Here is a 17513-nt window from a genome sequence, read left to right on the forward strand (position 1 = left end):
CGTAAAAGTGTATATATATAAGTTTTTCCAAATAATTTTAATGAAATCGAAATCCACAAGTTTACTTAGTTCATTTTAAATGATTGTTTGTTTCATGACACTTATGCACACTTTTAAAAAGTTAAAGTACATTTTTTTTCCTTGTGCTTTAAGCAGTGGCATTTCAATTTAAACTATAACACCTCTTTATTTCATAACAACTAAATGTCCAAAAGGAATTAAGTGCATTGTAGTGTACAAAAACATCACATTCTGTTCATACAGAAATATTTTAAAGTATGTTAATTCTGTAAAAATAAATATTATTTTTTTGAAGTATGCAGAAGTGCACTACCTTTTAAACTGTGCTATGTTTAGACAGACTGTTAATGCAGGTTCAAGATAGTTGTGTACTGTGTAGATGTGTGTCTAATGGATGTGGAGACCTTTAGAATCAGATTTCACTGCATTCCTTTAATCTGAAACCATGCACTCCCCTCTTCAAGAGCTATATAAGACCGAATAAAAGAAAATGAAGGCACTCTCTGGCTCGACTGTTTTTCTCCCTCTTTTGGTTAAGTAAAAGCACGTTATTAGACAAGAAACGATATTATCAGTAGATAACTTTGAAGTTCACAGTTTCCTGTGGGGATTATAGTCATAGACGGAAAGTGAAACTACATACGGTCATTGATACACGTCGATCTTCCTTGACGCATAAAGTGGTCGTCTGTCTCGACAACTAAATGGATAATTCTTAACATTTAGGTAGGTTTTATGATATTTGATTGTTTTAAAATGTATGTCATACAAATTTTGGCGATCTGACGTATCGATTAATCTAACGCGCTGTGATGTTGACCGTTCACATGACAGGGTCTTATTAAATAACGCTGAGTTTGGGAATCCAAGTTAAATGCATTCTGTTTGCTTAAAGGAAAATGTAAGGGGAAAAAACTGCTTTAAATATACTTACGTGTAGAGCAGACTGTTGCAATAGTGTTTGTGGTAAACAATGTCATCATTCTGAGTGCTGTGGACACTTGTGCCTTGCGCCGCAAAACAACCTCAGTCACCATGAGTGATAATGTACAAGCACTAAAACGCATCAATTATATGGAAAACTAAACATATAGCGTGAAAGTCTCCTTAAAAATTGAAAGTCTATTTGTATAGCAACTGGCTTTCTGAAATGGCTGTAATGAAGTGTTTTTTTTTTTTTTTTTTTAAACTGGATGTTTATATTTTGTGTCATTCTGGTTTATGCAGTGTCTCGTGAATTGCCCGAGGATGGCACAATAACTGTCATAAAATGCATATTGAGGTTACTTAAGAAAATACATTGTGAAATATTTTGTAAAATTATGTATTTCAGAAAAAAAGAAAGGAAAAAAGAATATGCTCTTGGGTTTTTCTGTAAGTGGAAACCAGTGGAAACTCCCTAACAAAAATATACCTTACTAGGGGTTTTAAAGTGGTCATATGACAGAATAATAAAAAAAAAATCTTTCTTTTTGGAGTGTTACAAGCTCTTGGTGCATAAACAAGATCTGTAAAGTTGCAAATAATAAAGTCCCAGGTGCAAAGATATTCTTTATAAAAGTTAAGAGTCAACCACGGCTACCTAAAACGGCTCATTCTAACACACACCCATGTCTACATCATGATGTGGGGAGATTTGTGTAATGCTCACACAAAGAAGGAAGGCGTAACTTTAATTCTTGCTGTTGCCGCCACCGCCATGTTGTGAAGATGCTGTGTGTTTCGTTGTAAAAGCGAAAATACTTTGTTTGGCCTTCCAAAAGGGGACCACCAAAACATTGGTTTAGTTGTATTTAATACACTGTTCCTGAAAGGTTTAACCCAAATATTCAGATGTGTGCAGCACATATTACAGAGGACGAGGACTGTAGCCTGCAATGCCAGTGTCTATTGGCACTGGTGCTGGTGCTTTTGACTCACAGCCTGTAAGTATGTTCCCTGTTGATACTACACTTGTACTGCGTTTGCTAAGACGCTATGGGAAAAAGCCTTTTTTCTTCTAAACTGAAGCCTTTTTTCAATCACGCAGTGAAACTGCACGTCACTTGGTTTATGCAGTGTATAAAAAAATGAACAAATGGCTGCAAAGCCTGCCCAAAGCCAGCCAGAATGGGCGGTGCATCTGGCTATATAAGCGGGTGTTCATTATAGGATTCTCAGATTTCTTCTCCTTCAGATATGTAAGATCCTCTTCGAGGGAGAACTTCAGTAACGACTTTGCTCTACGTTGATCCCCAGCCTGCTCACCATTGACACGCCTTTGCAGCTGGAATTGGGACCTGTCAGCATGGCTGACCTGCTTCACTTCAGTGATGCAGCAGTTCTGGTCTATTTCACTTGCCGCCATCTGGTGATTCTAAAAGAGCTTGCTAAAATAGTAAATTGGCATTGTTTCAAATGCCGCACCATTACTGTGGTTCATGCGAGTCTCCCCTGCACTCCGATGACGGCCACAATGAGTGCGTTTACTGCTTGGGGAAATCCCACATGGAAGCTGTGATCTCTCTCTTTGCTCATGGATCACTTTCTTTTCAGACAGCAACTCTAACCCCTCATTCCCTCCTGTTTTCCTCCTCCCAGGGACCTGCGAGGAAAAAACAGTGGGTCAGAGGACTCGAGCGACCAGCTGCTAGCGAGCTCATTTCACCTTCAATGCCACGACTTAGGTGCACTTGATCAAGGCACCGAAACCCCAACTGCTCCCCGGGCGCTGCAGCATAAATGGCTGCCCACTGCTCTGGGTGTGTGTTCACTGCTGTGTGTGCGCACTTTGGATGGGTTAAAAGCAGAGCATGAATTCTGAGTATGGGTTACCATACTTGGCCGTATGTCACGTCACGTCATTTTGGCCCAGATCCTGTGTGCCTCACCCTCACCCCAGAGAGGTAGTTCTCCTGTCCTTTTTGTGAGTGACCTAGTCTTGTTTAGGGGAAGTGAGAATGAGCTGCACAGCCTCGTACACAAAGGAGCTTTTGGGCTCGGTGACTGACCACATGCCCTTGCCATCATCCTCTACCAGCACCGCAAAAGACAGGATGGATGCCAAACTTCTCTGTAACCTCTCAAAGTGGTAATTTAATCTGGCCTGGACCCCGTGTCCCTCAGGGAGCATAGGAGTGCAGCTGACATGGCTCTGCGGGCCACCAAGACCAACCGCTCAGGCGATCGGGAGAGTGTTGGCTAGCCTTGTGGTGCTTGAGTGCCTTGAGTATAGCGCAGTTTCGGGATTAACCCCCAGCCTGCACGGTGGAGTGAATGAGAAATGAGCGACACCTGCTCGACCCACCGGTCTCGAGTCCCACGGAGGAGATGGAAGGATATAAAACAGGAGCGACGACAATGAAGGACGAGAGAGGATTAGGCCTGGATTTTAGTTTGTGTTTTGATTTTGTTTTTGCATGGCAGTCGGCCGTGAAGGGATGCTGCGCTGTTTTGTGTTCATTTTGTTTATTAAAGTTTAATTAGATTGTCAGCCGGTTCCCGCCTCCTTCTTCCAGATGATTGTGAAGTTTGTACATCGTTACAAACCCCTTCCTAGACACTCCAATATCTCCTGTGGGTCTCTTCGAACTGGCGGTCAAAGGATTGGCCAAACTCTTTACAGAGGCACAGAACTCGTTTGAAGCTAAACAACATTTCTTGCAAAATCGCTCCAGCCCCGCTGCTGCTTACAGTCATCCTAAGTCTACGGCAACTCAGCAGCCCACAAAGTCAGCAGCTGCCGTTCAACTCCGGGTACAGAGGAAAATTTGTTTTTTTTGCAGACAACAGGTCTGTTCAAGCGCCCAAGCGATCAGCCGCTGTTATAGCAGAAAAAAATAAAACAAACGTTTAAAAAAAAAATAGAGCAAACATCCTCTTTCAATACTCATGAGTATTCTGTCCCATGTGGCCAGTCACTCGAGTTAATCCAACCCATTTCCATGCTGGCTGAGGAAATGGCCTGGCAGGCCATCCCTCGGAGTCTCGAGATGGGTCATGTGGATATTCACTCCAAAGGGAAGACCCCGTGCTTCAGCGGTGTGGTCCCCACCTTAGTGCAAAGTAATGAATCTGCTGGCAAAAAGAGCTATAGAAAAGGTTCCTCCAGCTCAGAGCGAGTCAGGCTTCTACAGTTGCTACTTCCTCATCCCCAAGAAAGATCATAAAGAGGTCATTTAGGATGGCTATGCTGAAACAGATCCTTGCAAAAATTTGCTCAGGAGACTAGTTCTTTTCCCTGGACATGAAGGATGCATCATTTTACATCCAGATAGCCCCCAGCCACAGAGTTATCAATACATGGTCCTTCCCTTCAGGCTGTCCCTGCCCCCACACTTTTACAAAGTGCATAGACACCGCTCTTTCACTTCTGAGACAGATGGGAATCTGCAATCTCAACCACCTTGATGACTGGCTCATTCTGGCCCAGCTGAAATCAAAACTAGTATCAAGGGTAAATTTTGCCAAGAGTGCGTTGTTCCCTAACCAATGAATATCGTTCCCTAACCAATGAATACAGGTTCCATCCCATGCGTGGTGTCATGGATGCCTGCAGATCAGGGTGAATCAGGCCTGTATAACAGCCCTTATCCCCTGGAAGAGCTCAAGCTGGATGGAACAGGGCGTGGCCATGGGAATAAATTTGCAGACGGACAGTTGTCACTATAAATGTCTCCAACACAGGATGGGGAGCGCTGTGTGATGGCATACTGATTTTCAGCCACTGTTCGAAGGCGGAAAAAGGTTTTCACATCAACTGGAATGGGCTTAATTTAAACCGTGCTTTCTGAGAGCGACGCATATACCAGGCAAATTAAATCAAGGAGCTGACATGTTATCAAGGAGCAGTGTTTCCTCAGAGGAGTGGACGCTCCATCCGCAAATGATTCAGAGAATCTGGGAGATATTCTGCAAGGCCGAGGTAAACCTCTTCACCTCAGAATACAACTCTCTCTGCCAATTTATTACTCAAAGACCAAAGACGCGTTGGCCCAAATTTGGCCCAACCTCCTTCTTTATGCATTTACCCTGAGCCCACAGGTAATCAGGTGAATCGGGGGACAAAAACACAAGGTTCTACTAGTGGCCTCTCTCTGGATGAACCTGCTATGGCTATCAGAGCTGACTCAGCTGTTGGTAGTGGCCCCTTGCCCCATTCCGTTGAGACGGGTTCTCCTCTCTCAAGCAAACGGGAGAATATGGCCCCATTGGGCCGATCTATGAGCCCTACACTCAGCTGGAGCCTTCGAGCGAGTCTTAAACATAATTTTGGAGGAGAGATCCCTGTCTACAAGATGCCCTTAAGTGGTTTATTTTTTCCGCTTGGTGTCTAAACCACAGGAAAGACCCTCCTACTTCTGATCTGTCAGAGGTGTTTTCATTCCTGCAAGAGCTGCTGGATAAGGGATGCTCCCCATCCACTCTCAAAGTCTATGTGGTGGCTATTGTGGCACCTCATGCCCCTATTCAGGCCAATTGTGGGCAAAAACAGTGTGGTTAAGGCCAGCAATGCAGTAATCTTTCCCGTATCTCAGGGAACTGAGGTTGATTGGAGGATCAGGAGGTTAACTGTGTCAAAATCAGCAGACAGATCCAGCAAGACGAGTACTGATGTTTTGGAAGTGAGTGCAAGTAAGCAAATTCACTGAGGGAGCCTCAATAATATCAAATATATTTTTGGAAACCATTAAAAATGGCTTACTAATCCAATGGGACACTACATAAAGTCTTTCAGAGTGAAAAAGTGCTCACCAACTTTTTCAGTTGCCTTGGTTTTGAAATAAGTTTTCCAATAGATGCTTTAAAGAGTTCTAATCTATGAATGCTAGTGCTGTATGCAGTCTTTGAAGACCATAAAACAGTTCATAATTGTTGACTTATAAAACAGTTAAACATGTCAAAAGGAAGTGAAATCCATAAATGAAAAAGGATTCAATGCATGGAAGAGAGCGAGAAGGATTTGTTTAAAAACACCTGTTCAAACAAAACACTCTCCATATATATTAAAGTTATTGTTAATACTGTAAAATTTAATTCGTAAGAAGCTTTCAAAGTTATGCAGTCTTTTGATTTACTTCAGATTTGTGTTCAGGTGAAGACATGGCATTAATACTCACATGGGAATTTGTGTTTGTTTTTAATCTGCAGGTTTGAGCAGATGACCAGATACTCAGAAGTGCAGTTAATGGTCAGCTCCTGTAGCTGGACTATTCTTACAGATACACGTTATTTACAGACACTGTTCAAATGTATTGGTACGAGGCATGTAGAATATTGTCTGGAGAAATAATATTTGTATATGGCTAGCCCTCTGGAACTGGAAGCAGCTTGCTTTGAATAAATACAACTTCTTTGTTCGGAACTTAAACCCAGAGAAGTGGATTTACTGAAATCTATCAGCAACCTGGGCCAACATGGGAAACTTTTGGGATTGTTGTGGACGAAAAAATACATGTGACCATGCAGAGGATGAGACTAAAGGTTTATTGCACAGCTCTGACTCAAAGACATCAACTAAGGCAGGAACGGAAGTCTGCACTAGTCCAACTTCAGAAGGAGAGCAAAGGTAAAGTTAATGATTGACCTTTTTACTAATGTAGCATGAAACAGAAATTGTAATTGTTTTTCCCCCATTGTGACTTATCTTTGAATGAAACAACAAGACCAAACATAGTGGGAGACTTGATTTTTTTTTTTACGTTGGATCATTAGTTGTTTGTGAGTGACAATGGAAGTCACAACTGATTCAAAATTGAAATGTTGTGACTTTATCTGTTATGTTTCATATTTTTTACTTTGATGTATCCGGTTTAAACATGTTTAAACAGTCTGTAGAAGAACTTCAGCTTTATGAACAAGTGGATGATTTATTTTTAATTGCATCCCAGATCATGCATTTGATTGCAGCCCACTTATAAAGATTATGTAATGCCATTTTGACACCTTGAATTAAACAGGGTGCTTTTGTACTTTAGCATTGATACATCGATATGTAAAGGTGCGGTCACACTAGCCTTTGAACGTGCGAAATTATTTCAAATATGGAAATATGGGCGGGAGCAAGATATAACGGTTTCCCTTCTGTTATCACAACATGGATTAATCTGTGCTTGTACTGTGTATTTTGCGACGGTGTCGAAAGCGTCTTATTACATTGTACTGTCTCTCTCTCTCTATAAATATATACACACTTAACAATAAAAAATTACAGAACGTGTCCTCATTCAAATATACCATCTGTTCCTGTTTCCATTGACACTGCGAACCATGCGGCTTCTTTTTTTATTATCTTTTAAATATGTATTATATAAAATAGGATGCTGCGCTATGGCTAAAATTAGCACTTCCTTCATTTTTTAATTTCTGTACAGAGAGGTCACGCAGAATCGATCATCTACTGGTCACACGACTTCACGTGATGCGAATTCGCTGGTTAGAGTTCACCAAACTTGACCTTTCGAACGCAGCGAAATGCGAAATCTTTCACATGAGCCTGCGTGTCCGGTCTTCGCATGCGTATGAATGGAAGTCAATGGAACGAAAAGTGCAGTGTGACCACCCCTTAATTTACGTGTGTTTTGATTGGATAAACTAAGCATACGTGGTGTAGTTAGCACTGCTGTTTATCTGGATGGGCCAAGTCATATGGTTATGTCCTCATAATACTGACATTGGTACCATGACAAATTCTGAATTATTTACATTTGCCACTCATTTTTCACCTTAGTTACCATAGATTGTCTGGAGAGAGCTTTGCATTGATAACTTTGAGTGCTGTACATCAAACTAGTAAATCCTGTTTTTCATATTCTTTCCATAACATCCGCATTTGACTTAACTGCATTTTAAATCTCTTGACAGGCATGAAGATGAAACAAAACCACAGCTGGGTGAATCAGTTATAACCAATCAGCCAAAGGACAGCCCTCAGATTCCTAACCCAGAGAGCTCTTACTCAACAACAATATTACTATTAACCACTGAACGCTCTCTTGATGCTGAAGGTAATCGCAATGTTTCTCCTGAAATAGCTGCAACAGAAGCTATAATCTTAGCTAAAGAACCACCAAAAACAGAGACTGAAATCACTGAAGAAATCCAAAACCCTGAAGCTGAAGTCTCAGAAGCAACTCAAGATACAGTCAAAGCACCTGCGGAGAACGTTTCCTTATTGAAAGGGGAGACGGAGGCTCCGCACGGGTCAGTTGAAGAAGTAGACATCACAGCTGCACTGACAGATGATGCAGGTGCAACCGCAACAAGTTCAGATTCAACAGTAGCAGCTGCCGTAGAGACACTTGTTAAGGAAGCACCTGTTGAAGAAGAGACTGTGCTTGCTCAGGTAGAATCAGAGAACTCCACCCAACCAGAGCCAGAAGAATATGTGGAGGTGATTGTAGATGAGAAGGAAATGATCCAAACTGAGGAACTAACTCTGAGTGACACCAATGAAGCGATACATGAAGAGGCTGGTCTCAGTGACACTGGGGATATTTCACTGATGGACAACAGCAGCAAAGAACCTGACTCGTGTGTTTTAGGTACGTCTAATGAGTTGGATGTTATTGAGGAAAGCGTAGCTGAAGAGACCGCTGAGGAACCCATCGTTGAGCAAACAGCTGAAGTAGAGGACAGGGATATTCATTCTGAAATGGCAGAACAGAAGCAAGTGACATCTGAAGTTTCTCAAACTCAGGACCATTCACAGGAAGCTTCATCTCCAAATGTGGATATTACCAGTGGACTCTCTCCTGTCATAGAAAATGGTCTTGTGAAGGACCCTGGGAGTCTGAAAGATGAGAATGAAATAAAAGATGACATGGTGGTGGAAAAGATGCTTCAAACAGAAGACATTGTCCAGGAATCAAATGAAGAAACCTTGGAATCTGAGAGTAAAGAGCAACTGCCGTCTAAACCCTCTACACAAACTGGCAGGTAATGAGTTAATAAAAATAAAAAAAAAGTCTACATTTAATGCAAATGAAATGAAAATTAAATAAAATTGGAAAATTCTATGCAATGCAATTTTAAAGCCGGTTTAATATTCCAAGTGATTATAAACCATTCATGTGCAAAAATATGTAAAATTTAAATAATTAATAATAAGTTTCCCATATAGATTATTTTATTTTTGACTGTTTACTTCAGTAAGCTTGAGAAGATTTTCCTACAGTAGTTAGGATAAGGGTTAGTTTTATGCAGCATTTAAATTGATATGGAGAATTAACTTAAAAAAAAAAAAATGGCATGTTAACAAAGAACCTTATTTCCAGCAAAACTAACTATTTTGCAGTATATTTTCTTTATATTAAAGAAATAGTATATTTTGAAATAAGATTGCTCCTATATAATCATTTTGGTCAGATTGTCGACCCCTAGTCCATATGGCATATGTTAATGTCTCTGTTATTTTGCTATCATTGAGATAATATAGTTTTTGCTGATTTTTTTTATTATTTTATTTTAAATCCATTAAAATTTCCTTTTTATTTTAGTTTAAGGTATTTTAGTGTTTAAATAAAACTAATAAAATGAGACATACCTGAATTAAAATAAGTTTAGGTTTTTTATACTTTATGGTATTTGACATTTAGGTTTATTTAAAGTAACAATTATATATATATATATATATATATATATATATATATATATATATATGTATGTATATTGTGTTAGTTAAAGACCATAGTGGCTAGCTTATGTCTATTCTTTTACAGCACTATTGATGTAGACAAACCGGATGTTATGGATTCTGTGAAAGATCTAGAGGAGAGTGAAAAGGTTGCAGAGCAAGAGTGTGAGACTACAGAACTCGTTCAGAATGGTCTAGACTCCACATGTGCCTCGGTGCGCTCAAGCCCCATTGAGAAAACTAGACTCACTGAACCAACCAGGTGAGTACTTCCTGATAGTCATTTTTATACCATTAGGTGGCGCAGAACCCTCAGTGTTAAAGTTAGAGTTCATAATTAGTTTGCAGTGTCAACACACTAAGACCGTAATCACACCTGCCAAATAGAAATAGATAAATTGTCGAAAAGGGAAGTTTGTATCACGCCCAGGCAAACAATGAAGTGCAATGTAGCAACAATGTAAACATCAGTTGCAGTAAGCTTTTTGTTCTGAAAGGTTTTTGTTCTTAAATCATCCACTTTTAATTTAAGCACCATTTTGTTTAATGATGTTTATATAATGTTTTAATGTGTGATTAGGCTACATGGTGTATCTGCAGTGGTCTAAACGGTGTTCATTCAGAAGTTCTTCAAGCAATTCTTATCTGAACAGCATTCCTTTCAACCTTATTTTGGGGAAATTTTTATGATCGTAGATTATAGTGACCTTTGGCATAGTTAAAGACTATCAAATGGCCACATTCAGAATAGTTCCTGTTTTTTGCTCAAAGCTTTTAAGCACTATAAATACATACACAGACACATTTTAGAATATATTAATATTTTTTAATAGTAGTATTTTTTTTCACTTACTGCTTGCACTGTATTTATGATTAAATGAATGCATACTTGGTGAGAATAAGAGAATTCTGTGACTTTCAGAAACATAAAAAAAATGCTTTAGGCATTGGTATTTGCAATATGTTTGGTCTGAATATAGTTTGTGGTTATAAAAAAAAATATTAACAAACAATAAATTTACAATTTTAAAATAATTATAAAACATGACTCCAAATTGTGCCCTCCTCATCAGAATTGCCCAATAACCACTCTATCATTTATCATTTACAGCGATTCAGTTGCTCTTGAAGACACTGAGGACAAAGATGAGGTTCCTGTGTTGAGCGAGACTAAATTAATGGACGAAGTTGTAAAAGATGCAGAAACTGGACCTCAACAAACAGAAGACGAACAGGAGAAACACGAAGAGGAAGCAAGCGTCGCCAAGGAAAACGAAGGAAAAGAAGACACTTCTGCCACCCCAAAATCAGAGATCCTTTTTACCTGCAGTGCAGTAGAGGTGAAGCTTATACAGGAGGATACAGAAGAAAGTGTGGAGGAAGTACATGAGACACTAGATGAGTATGTGTCACTCGTTCATGCTGTTTTCCCAGCAATACTTTTAGTTTGGAAGGCAGATGGTCAGAAAGCATTCGGGCATCAGAATAAATTATTCATTTGACAAATTAATAAAGAGATGAGATTACGTAGTATTGCGAGTATAGTCTTGCAAGTCCATCTAGTACTATATTTACAATAATGCAATAGATCAGCATTCAGAAAATCTGATTTATAGTTGTAAACAAGGGATTTTCACACACAATATGTAAACAACTGACGTAAAAGAGCTAAAGAATCATGACAAAGCCTCTTTAGATCCAGTCAGACTTGCCCTGCATGATGAGTCATTATAATCTGGGATGTTGTGCTTTGATATAACAGTTTTAGCTGGACTGCTTATGATTACTCCTCATACTTCAACATCATATGAGTGATAGTTCCTCTTTATGCCGTAGGAGTGCAGACCTATATCTGGGAGCTGAGGAGATTGAAATGGGAGCCAGCAATAAAGAGCCATCCAAACCACTGCTGGAGCTCACAAGTATTCATGATTTGTTCATTTATGTCACAGTGTCTAATAGTTGAAGGGTTAAATGAAAATGAAAGTTAACAATGAAAATGATGCCATTTATTCGCCCTGGTGTTGTTCTAATGCCCTTCTTCTTTTTTTGGACCTCAAAAGGAGCAATCTTAAAATATAACACTTGTGATACTCTGATAGCACCGCAGGTTCACACTGACTTATCCCCAAAAAGTACATTGTGTTCACACAGATGTGTCAACTGTCATTCAGAATTATCTGACAAACTGAGCTCTGGTACAAAGATATTCAACTTAGGGAGCAAAGTACACAACCTTTTTTGAGATTCCTAGGCATTGAATAACACAATAAAAAATCATTAATGCATAAACATTCAATTCAATGTAAAGCAGCTCAAGAGTAAACCGTCAATTTTCCAGTTAAAGTCAGTTAATTGTTCAACATCCAGATAAAATCATCTGCTAAATGCATAAATGTAAATGTACTCAAAGACAGGGGCAGAGGTTCCAAGAGCCATTACAAATAAAAGGTGAGAGGCTCATTAGACTTACAGTGAAGAGCAGGAGAGCAGAGAGGAACTGGCAGGAGCTTCTTGCTACTAACTTTGCTTGAGTGAATCATTTGTCTGATGCCATCTTGTTTCCCATATATGCTAAATACAGTGCACTTCACCTTAATTTTTCATGTGATGGTCAATGGTCAATGGTCAATGGTCAAATTGTTGAGAAAATATAAAAGATACTGGTCCAAACGTTTTTTTTTTTTTTTGCATCCAGATTAACATCTATGGGTATTCGTCATGATTTGTTTTTTTCTTCTTGTCTAGTTCCTGGTGTAGAGAGCAGATGTAGCTTAGCACCAGCCGTGGATATCCTGGCCTACAGTGAGAGAGAATGGATGGGAAACACGGCCAAAAGTGCTCGCATCAGAAAGGTGACCTAACTAACTTTGTCATATTTTGTCCTTACACGTATTTAAAGGGATACTCCACCCCAAAAAGTTTTGTCATTAATCACTTACCCCCATGTTGTTCCAAACCCGTAAAAGCTTTGTTCGTCTTTTAAGATTTTTTTGGATAAAAATGGGAGTCTTGTGACTGTCCCATAGACTGCCAAGTAAATTACACTTGTCAAGGTCCAGAAAAGTAGGAAAAGCATCGTCATCGTCGAACCACATTCAGATGGACTATTCTGATGATGCTTTTCCTACTTTTCTGGACCTTGACAGTGTAATTTACTTGGCAGTCTATGGGACAGTCACAAGACTCCCGGGTTTTCATCCAAAATATCTTAAATTGTGTTTTTTGAAGATGAACAAATCTTTTACGTGTCTGGAACAATATGGGGGTAAGTGATTTGGGTGGAGTATTCCTTTAAAATATTTTGATTGACCTGTCTGTGCTGCTTTAAGAAGTCTGACTTGCTTCAATGTGTTTGTCTCAGGGCTACAGTGAGATGTCCCGTAGCTTTAGCGGACTGAGGAGAGTCAGAGGCGATAACTACTGTGCTCTACGAGCTACACTGTATCAGGTGCTGGCAAACAGCACAAATGTTCCCGACTGGCTGCAGGATGAAGGCTTTCTACTGGTGAGGACACCTCTGTATGCTTCTTAAAAGCATATTTTTTTTCTTTTCTTTTAAATCAGTGCTACATGGCAGAGGAAAAGGGCTGTGGTGATCCCATTTGCCAAAAATGTAAGAAGACTTCAACACCCATAATAATGTTCTGGGCTCAGTCCTACAGGAATACAAAAGCATGACCTGTAGTGCTACTGTACATCAACAAAAACCCTGGAGTTCTCAACTGTTGAAGTGCGTCATTCGGTAGATTTTAGCTGACAAATAAACGGGTAGATCTGGGTGCAGGTAACATGAAGAACAGTACAGATTGTACATTTGTGTCAGATTACATTTGGCCTCTACCCAGACTAAAGTCTATAAGCTAACACTAGGTGTGTTACATGTAATTTAAAGTGAGAGTTCACCTAAAAATGAAAATTTTGTCACGATTTACTCACCCTCATATCATTCCAAAGCGGTATGAGTTTCTTGCTTATGTTGAACAAGAGAAGATATTTTGAAGAATGTTGATAATCAAGCAGTTGAAGGTGCCCATTGACTTCCATAGTATTTGATGCCCTACAATGAAAGTCATGGGAACCTACAACTGTTTTGTTCTTCAGAATTCTTCAAAATATCTTCTTTTGTTTTCAACATAAGAAAAAAATACGTATACAGGTTTTAGGAACGACATGAGGGTGAGTAAATGACCAATTTATTTTTTTTGGGTGTACTATTCCTTTAAAGTTGTGATTATATGAACTGTAACCATAGCAATCAGCTTCACATATTCGTTTACAGCTGCATTACTTGTATTTCATACTAAACATCTTTGTATGCATAGTGTGGAAATATTGAAGACAGTGTGATAGTCACCAAAGCAAACATGAGAATAATTAAAGCTTCTGCCTTGAGCAAAAAAAAAAAAAAGAGCTTTTCAGCAGTTTCATCCACTTGACCAGTTCACACGACTTGAAACATAAACAAACACATCTGTATGACGTAAAACATATGTAAACGTATACATCATGGCAAAAAAGATCAGATTAATCCTACAACACTCCTTTCAATTAATTCGGATCAGTTGAGGTGTTTACACTTAACTATAACTTTTGTTCTGATTGAGCCAATACTTGGTGTAAATGTAGCTAATAGCTAATGTATGTGATGTTTTCTAGCTCAGATTAACAGCTGCTGGTTATTGTCACAGTTACCAGAGAAGATTGAAGCTGAGGACCATTTGATTGGTGGATGGATTTTTCCTCCAGAATGCATGCTGGGAAATGAGAAGGAAAGTTCCGTGGAGAGAATAAAATGTTATTTGGATCTCTTTAAGAAGAAGGTGAATCTAATTTTTTTCTGCTGTGCATTACATTTATCTAATTTTTTGATTTAAAAAAAAGAATTTTAAGAAAGTTAAATTAATTAGAAGAAACAGTAAGTGCTGGGCAATAATTAATCATGATTAATCAAATCCAAAATTAAATTTTTGTTTTATTAATGGGTGTACGGTGTATAATTATTATGTATATATAAAGACTCACACATACATTATATACAGTATTTTGTAGTATTTACATGCACTTTTATATTAATATAATTCATATTATATATATTTAAAATAAACATTTGTCTTAAATTAATGCATGCACGTGTGTGTATTTATACATAATAAATATAGTACAGATATTTTATAAAAACAAAAAATTTTAGCATTATTACTGATTTAGTAATACATGCAATTTTTTAGAAATCACTTTGTTTTCAAATCACTTCGGTTGCATTGGGCAGGCAATAATATACAATATTTATTTAATAGTAAATAAATGAAAATGATTAGCAGTATATAGTGTATTATTGCATATTCTTATTGGTCAATCACAGCATTTAGTGTAAACTGTTCTTTACCTTTAAGTAAAATTCAGGTTCTTTTCAGTGTTATTAGATAAAATATCATGAAAATTTCAGTTTTAATACATTTGTATCTTTATTTGTTTTTTATTCAGTGGCAGGCAGCAGCAGCCTGTGAGAGCTCCGAGGAGAAGCACGATTTGTGTGAGCGTGTTTTTCAAGGTGGAGAAGAGGAGTATGGTCTTCTGGAAGCACTAAAGTTTCTAATGCTGGCCAAAGCTGTTGAGCTTCATCACAACATGACGGCAGATCAAGAAGTGCCTGTGTTCTGCTGGCTTCTTTTTGCCCGCGACACATCAGAAAACCCCCAAACCCTCCTGGCCAATCACCTGAGCCAGATCGGTTTCAGTGGAGGGGTAGAACAGGCAAGTATGATGACACTGGCAGACTTACAGCTCTTGAAGGCTCTGACTTTAAAATACAATTTAAATGTATGTTTGCTTTGTTGTAGGTAGAGATGTTTCTACTGGGCTATGCCTTAAAGCACACCATTCAAGCCTTCCGTCTGTACATGACTGACACAGAGGAATTTGTGACACATTACCCAGACGATCACAAGCAGGAGTGGCCCTGCGTGTGTATCGTCACAGAGGACGATCGCCATTACAACGTCCCTGTCAGGAGGAGCGTTCAACACCAGCAAAGAGAAGATATCAATGATATCACAATGACTTAACAACAGAGACCTCGGAGAACAAATCTGATCTACAAAGTGGCATGATGTTTGTTTTTTTGATCATTTGTTGGTCATCCAGTGAAGGGAATTTACAGCGATTTACCGAAATCAAATTGCAAGCAGAAGTGCTCAGGTTTTTCCCCTAAATGAATCACAGAACTAACATCGGCCGGTCAGGAAATACTGTGATTAACACTGGTTCAGAAAGGGGGAAAAAACCCTTAACTGCCTTTTTACTTTAACACTGTTAATTTTGTATTATGCATTGTTGGTAATTGTGTTGATTTACATTGTAAAAAAAAATAATTATAATATTAATACTAAAGAGTTTTTAAAAATTTTAGAGAATTTTAATTCAAAAGAATGTATTGTGGGTGAGCTATAGTATGGGAAATTAGATAATGGTCTTTAAGTTAATTTGTTATTCAAAAAAATAAAAAATAAAAAAAAATTCAAAATACAAAAGAAATTTTAGAAAATAGATTGAAGCTTTTTTTTTAACACATTCTGTCAGACATTTCGGCCCATTTTTCTAAACATTATTCATAAAACTGAAAATGTTTCTGTTTATTTTTCTTTTATGATTTTAGAACTATTTTAAATGAGGCGCTACATAAAATATTGTCAATTAAAACAATTTGGAGCATTAAAAAGGGGTCATATGATGCTTTTTAAAGATCATTATTTTGTGTATTTGGTGTAACAGAATATGTTGACATGCTTTAATGTTCAGAAAACATTATTTTTCAAATACTGTACATTAGGTCAAGCTCAAAAGGGGAATGGAGTCGTGTGACAGTGATGAAGCTCTTACGTGTTTGCAAGTACACATCCACAAAAGGTTAAGACAGCTGACTCCACTGTGTGACCTTGTCTCTCTCTCTCTCACACACACACACTCACACGTGCGCGAGACACACAGAACTTTGCATTTGAACATTCAGTAGCAAATACTTAAACTAATAACAAAATATACTGATTCAGAAGTGCTAGATTGTTGTAGCAAAGTCAGAATTACTTCCACTCCTAGGTTCACGAACCGGTCATCCATAAAATGTGTTGCTTTTCTGTTGTAAGTAATCTTAAAGATTCCTAAATGCATCTACTTTTAGAAGGCCAAATAAAGTGGTTTTGCTTTCTCCTAGATACACACAGCTCCTCCCTGACATGACTGCTTCAACACTAACTGCGGTTACTAAAACCACGGCTTCTTTCATTGCGTGAACATTTGGACAGCATTACGTAAAATATTTCCACATAGTGACGTACACCTGGGGGCGTGACAGAGAATTTAACTTCGATAAGGAATATCTCTTTGGATTTGAGACTTTAGTCTTTGCAGCTTTTCAGATCTTCTTTATGCACCAAGAGCTTGTAACACTCCAAAGAGAAAGGAACTATTTAAATTACATCATATGACCCCTTTAAGCCTTTTTTTTTTTAAGCCAGATTAACTTATAGGTTTTTGACACAATAAAAACAACAACGTGCATAAATCATGTTAGTAGACAGCTGGTGATATAGATGCCAAAAAGAGTTTGCAACAAAGCTTAATATTTGGCTCATTGTGGAGTGAATGAACTACTTGCACTTTTTATTTTGATGTTTTTTTTTTTCATGCTCATCTGAATTTTTGTATATATGACAGATTAATGCTGAATAACTTTATTGCCAAACAAAGAAAGTTATACAGTATTGGTTATGTAAAATACTCATTTTTCAGACCATTTTAGGAAATGTGAATAAAATATTCTGTTCTATGACAATTCTATCAAGATTCTGACTTTAATATGCACAAAACATGAGAAATG

At 38.2% G+C, this 17513-nt stretch overlaps 1 protein-coding gene across 2 annotated transcripts; it reads left to right on the forward strand.

The window, feature by feature from the left end:
- The first annotated feature begins 364 nt into the window (after window positions 1-364).
- Window positions 365-17468, forward strand: LOC128013583 (uncharacterized). Of its 2 annotated transcripts, none has more exons than XM_052596689.1 (11): window positions 365-747; window positions 6151-6568; window positions 7864-8937; window positions 9720-9896; window positions 10746-11036; window positions 11471-11556; window positions 12383-12489; window positions 12999-13142; window positions 14326-14457; window positions 15122-15395; window positions 15482-17468. In XM_052596689.1, the coding sequence occupies exons 2-11, from the start codon at window positions 6417-6419 to the stop codon at window positions 15700-15702; spliced, it is 2658 nt and encodes an 885-aa protein (XP_052452649.1). In that variant the 5' UTR covers window positions 365-747; window positions 6151-6416; the 3' UTR covers window positions 15703-17468. The 2 variants fall into 2 exon arrangements, with proteins under 2 accessions (XP_052452649.1, XP_052452650.1); XM_052596690.1 differs by lacking the exon at window positions 365-747 and adding an exon at window positions 5606-5624.
- The last annotated feature ends 45 nt before the right edge of the window (window positions 17469-17513 follow it).

Source organism: Carassius gibelio, chromosome B24, assembly GCF_023724105.1.
Source record: "Carassius gibelio isolate Cgi1373 ecotype wild population from Czech Republic chromosome B24, carGib1.2-hapl.c, whole genome shotgun sequence".
NCBI classification, from domain to species: Eukaryota; Metazoa; Chordata; class Actinopteri; order Cypriniformes; family Cyprinidae; genus Carassius; species Carassius gibelio.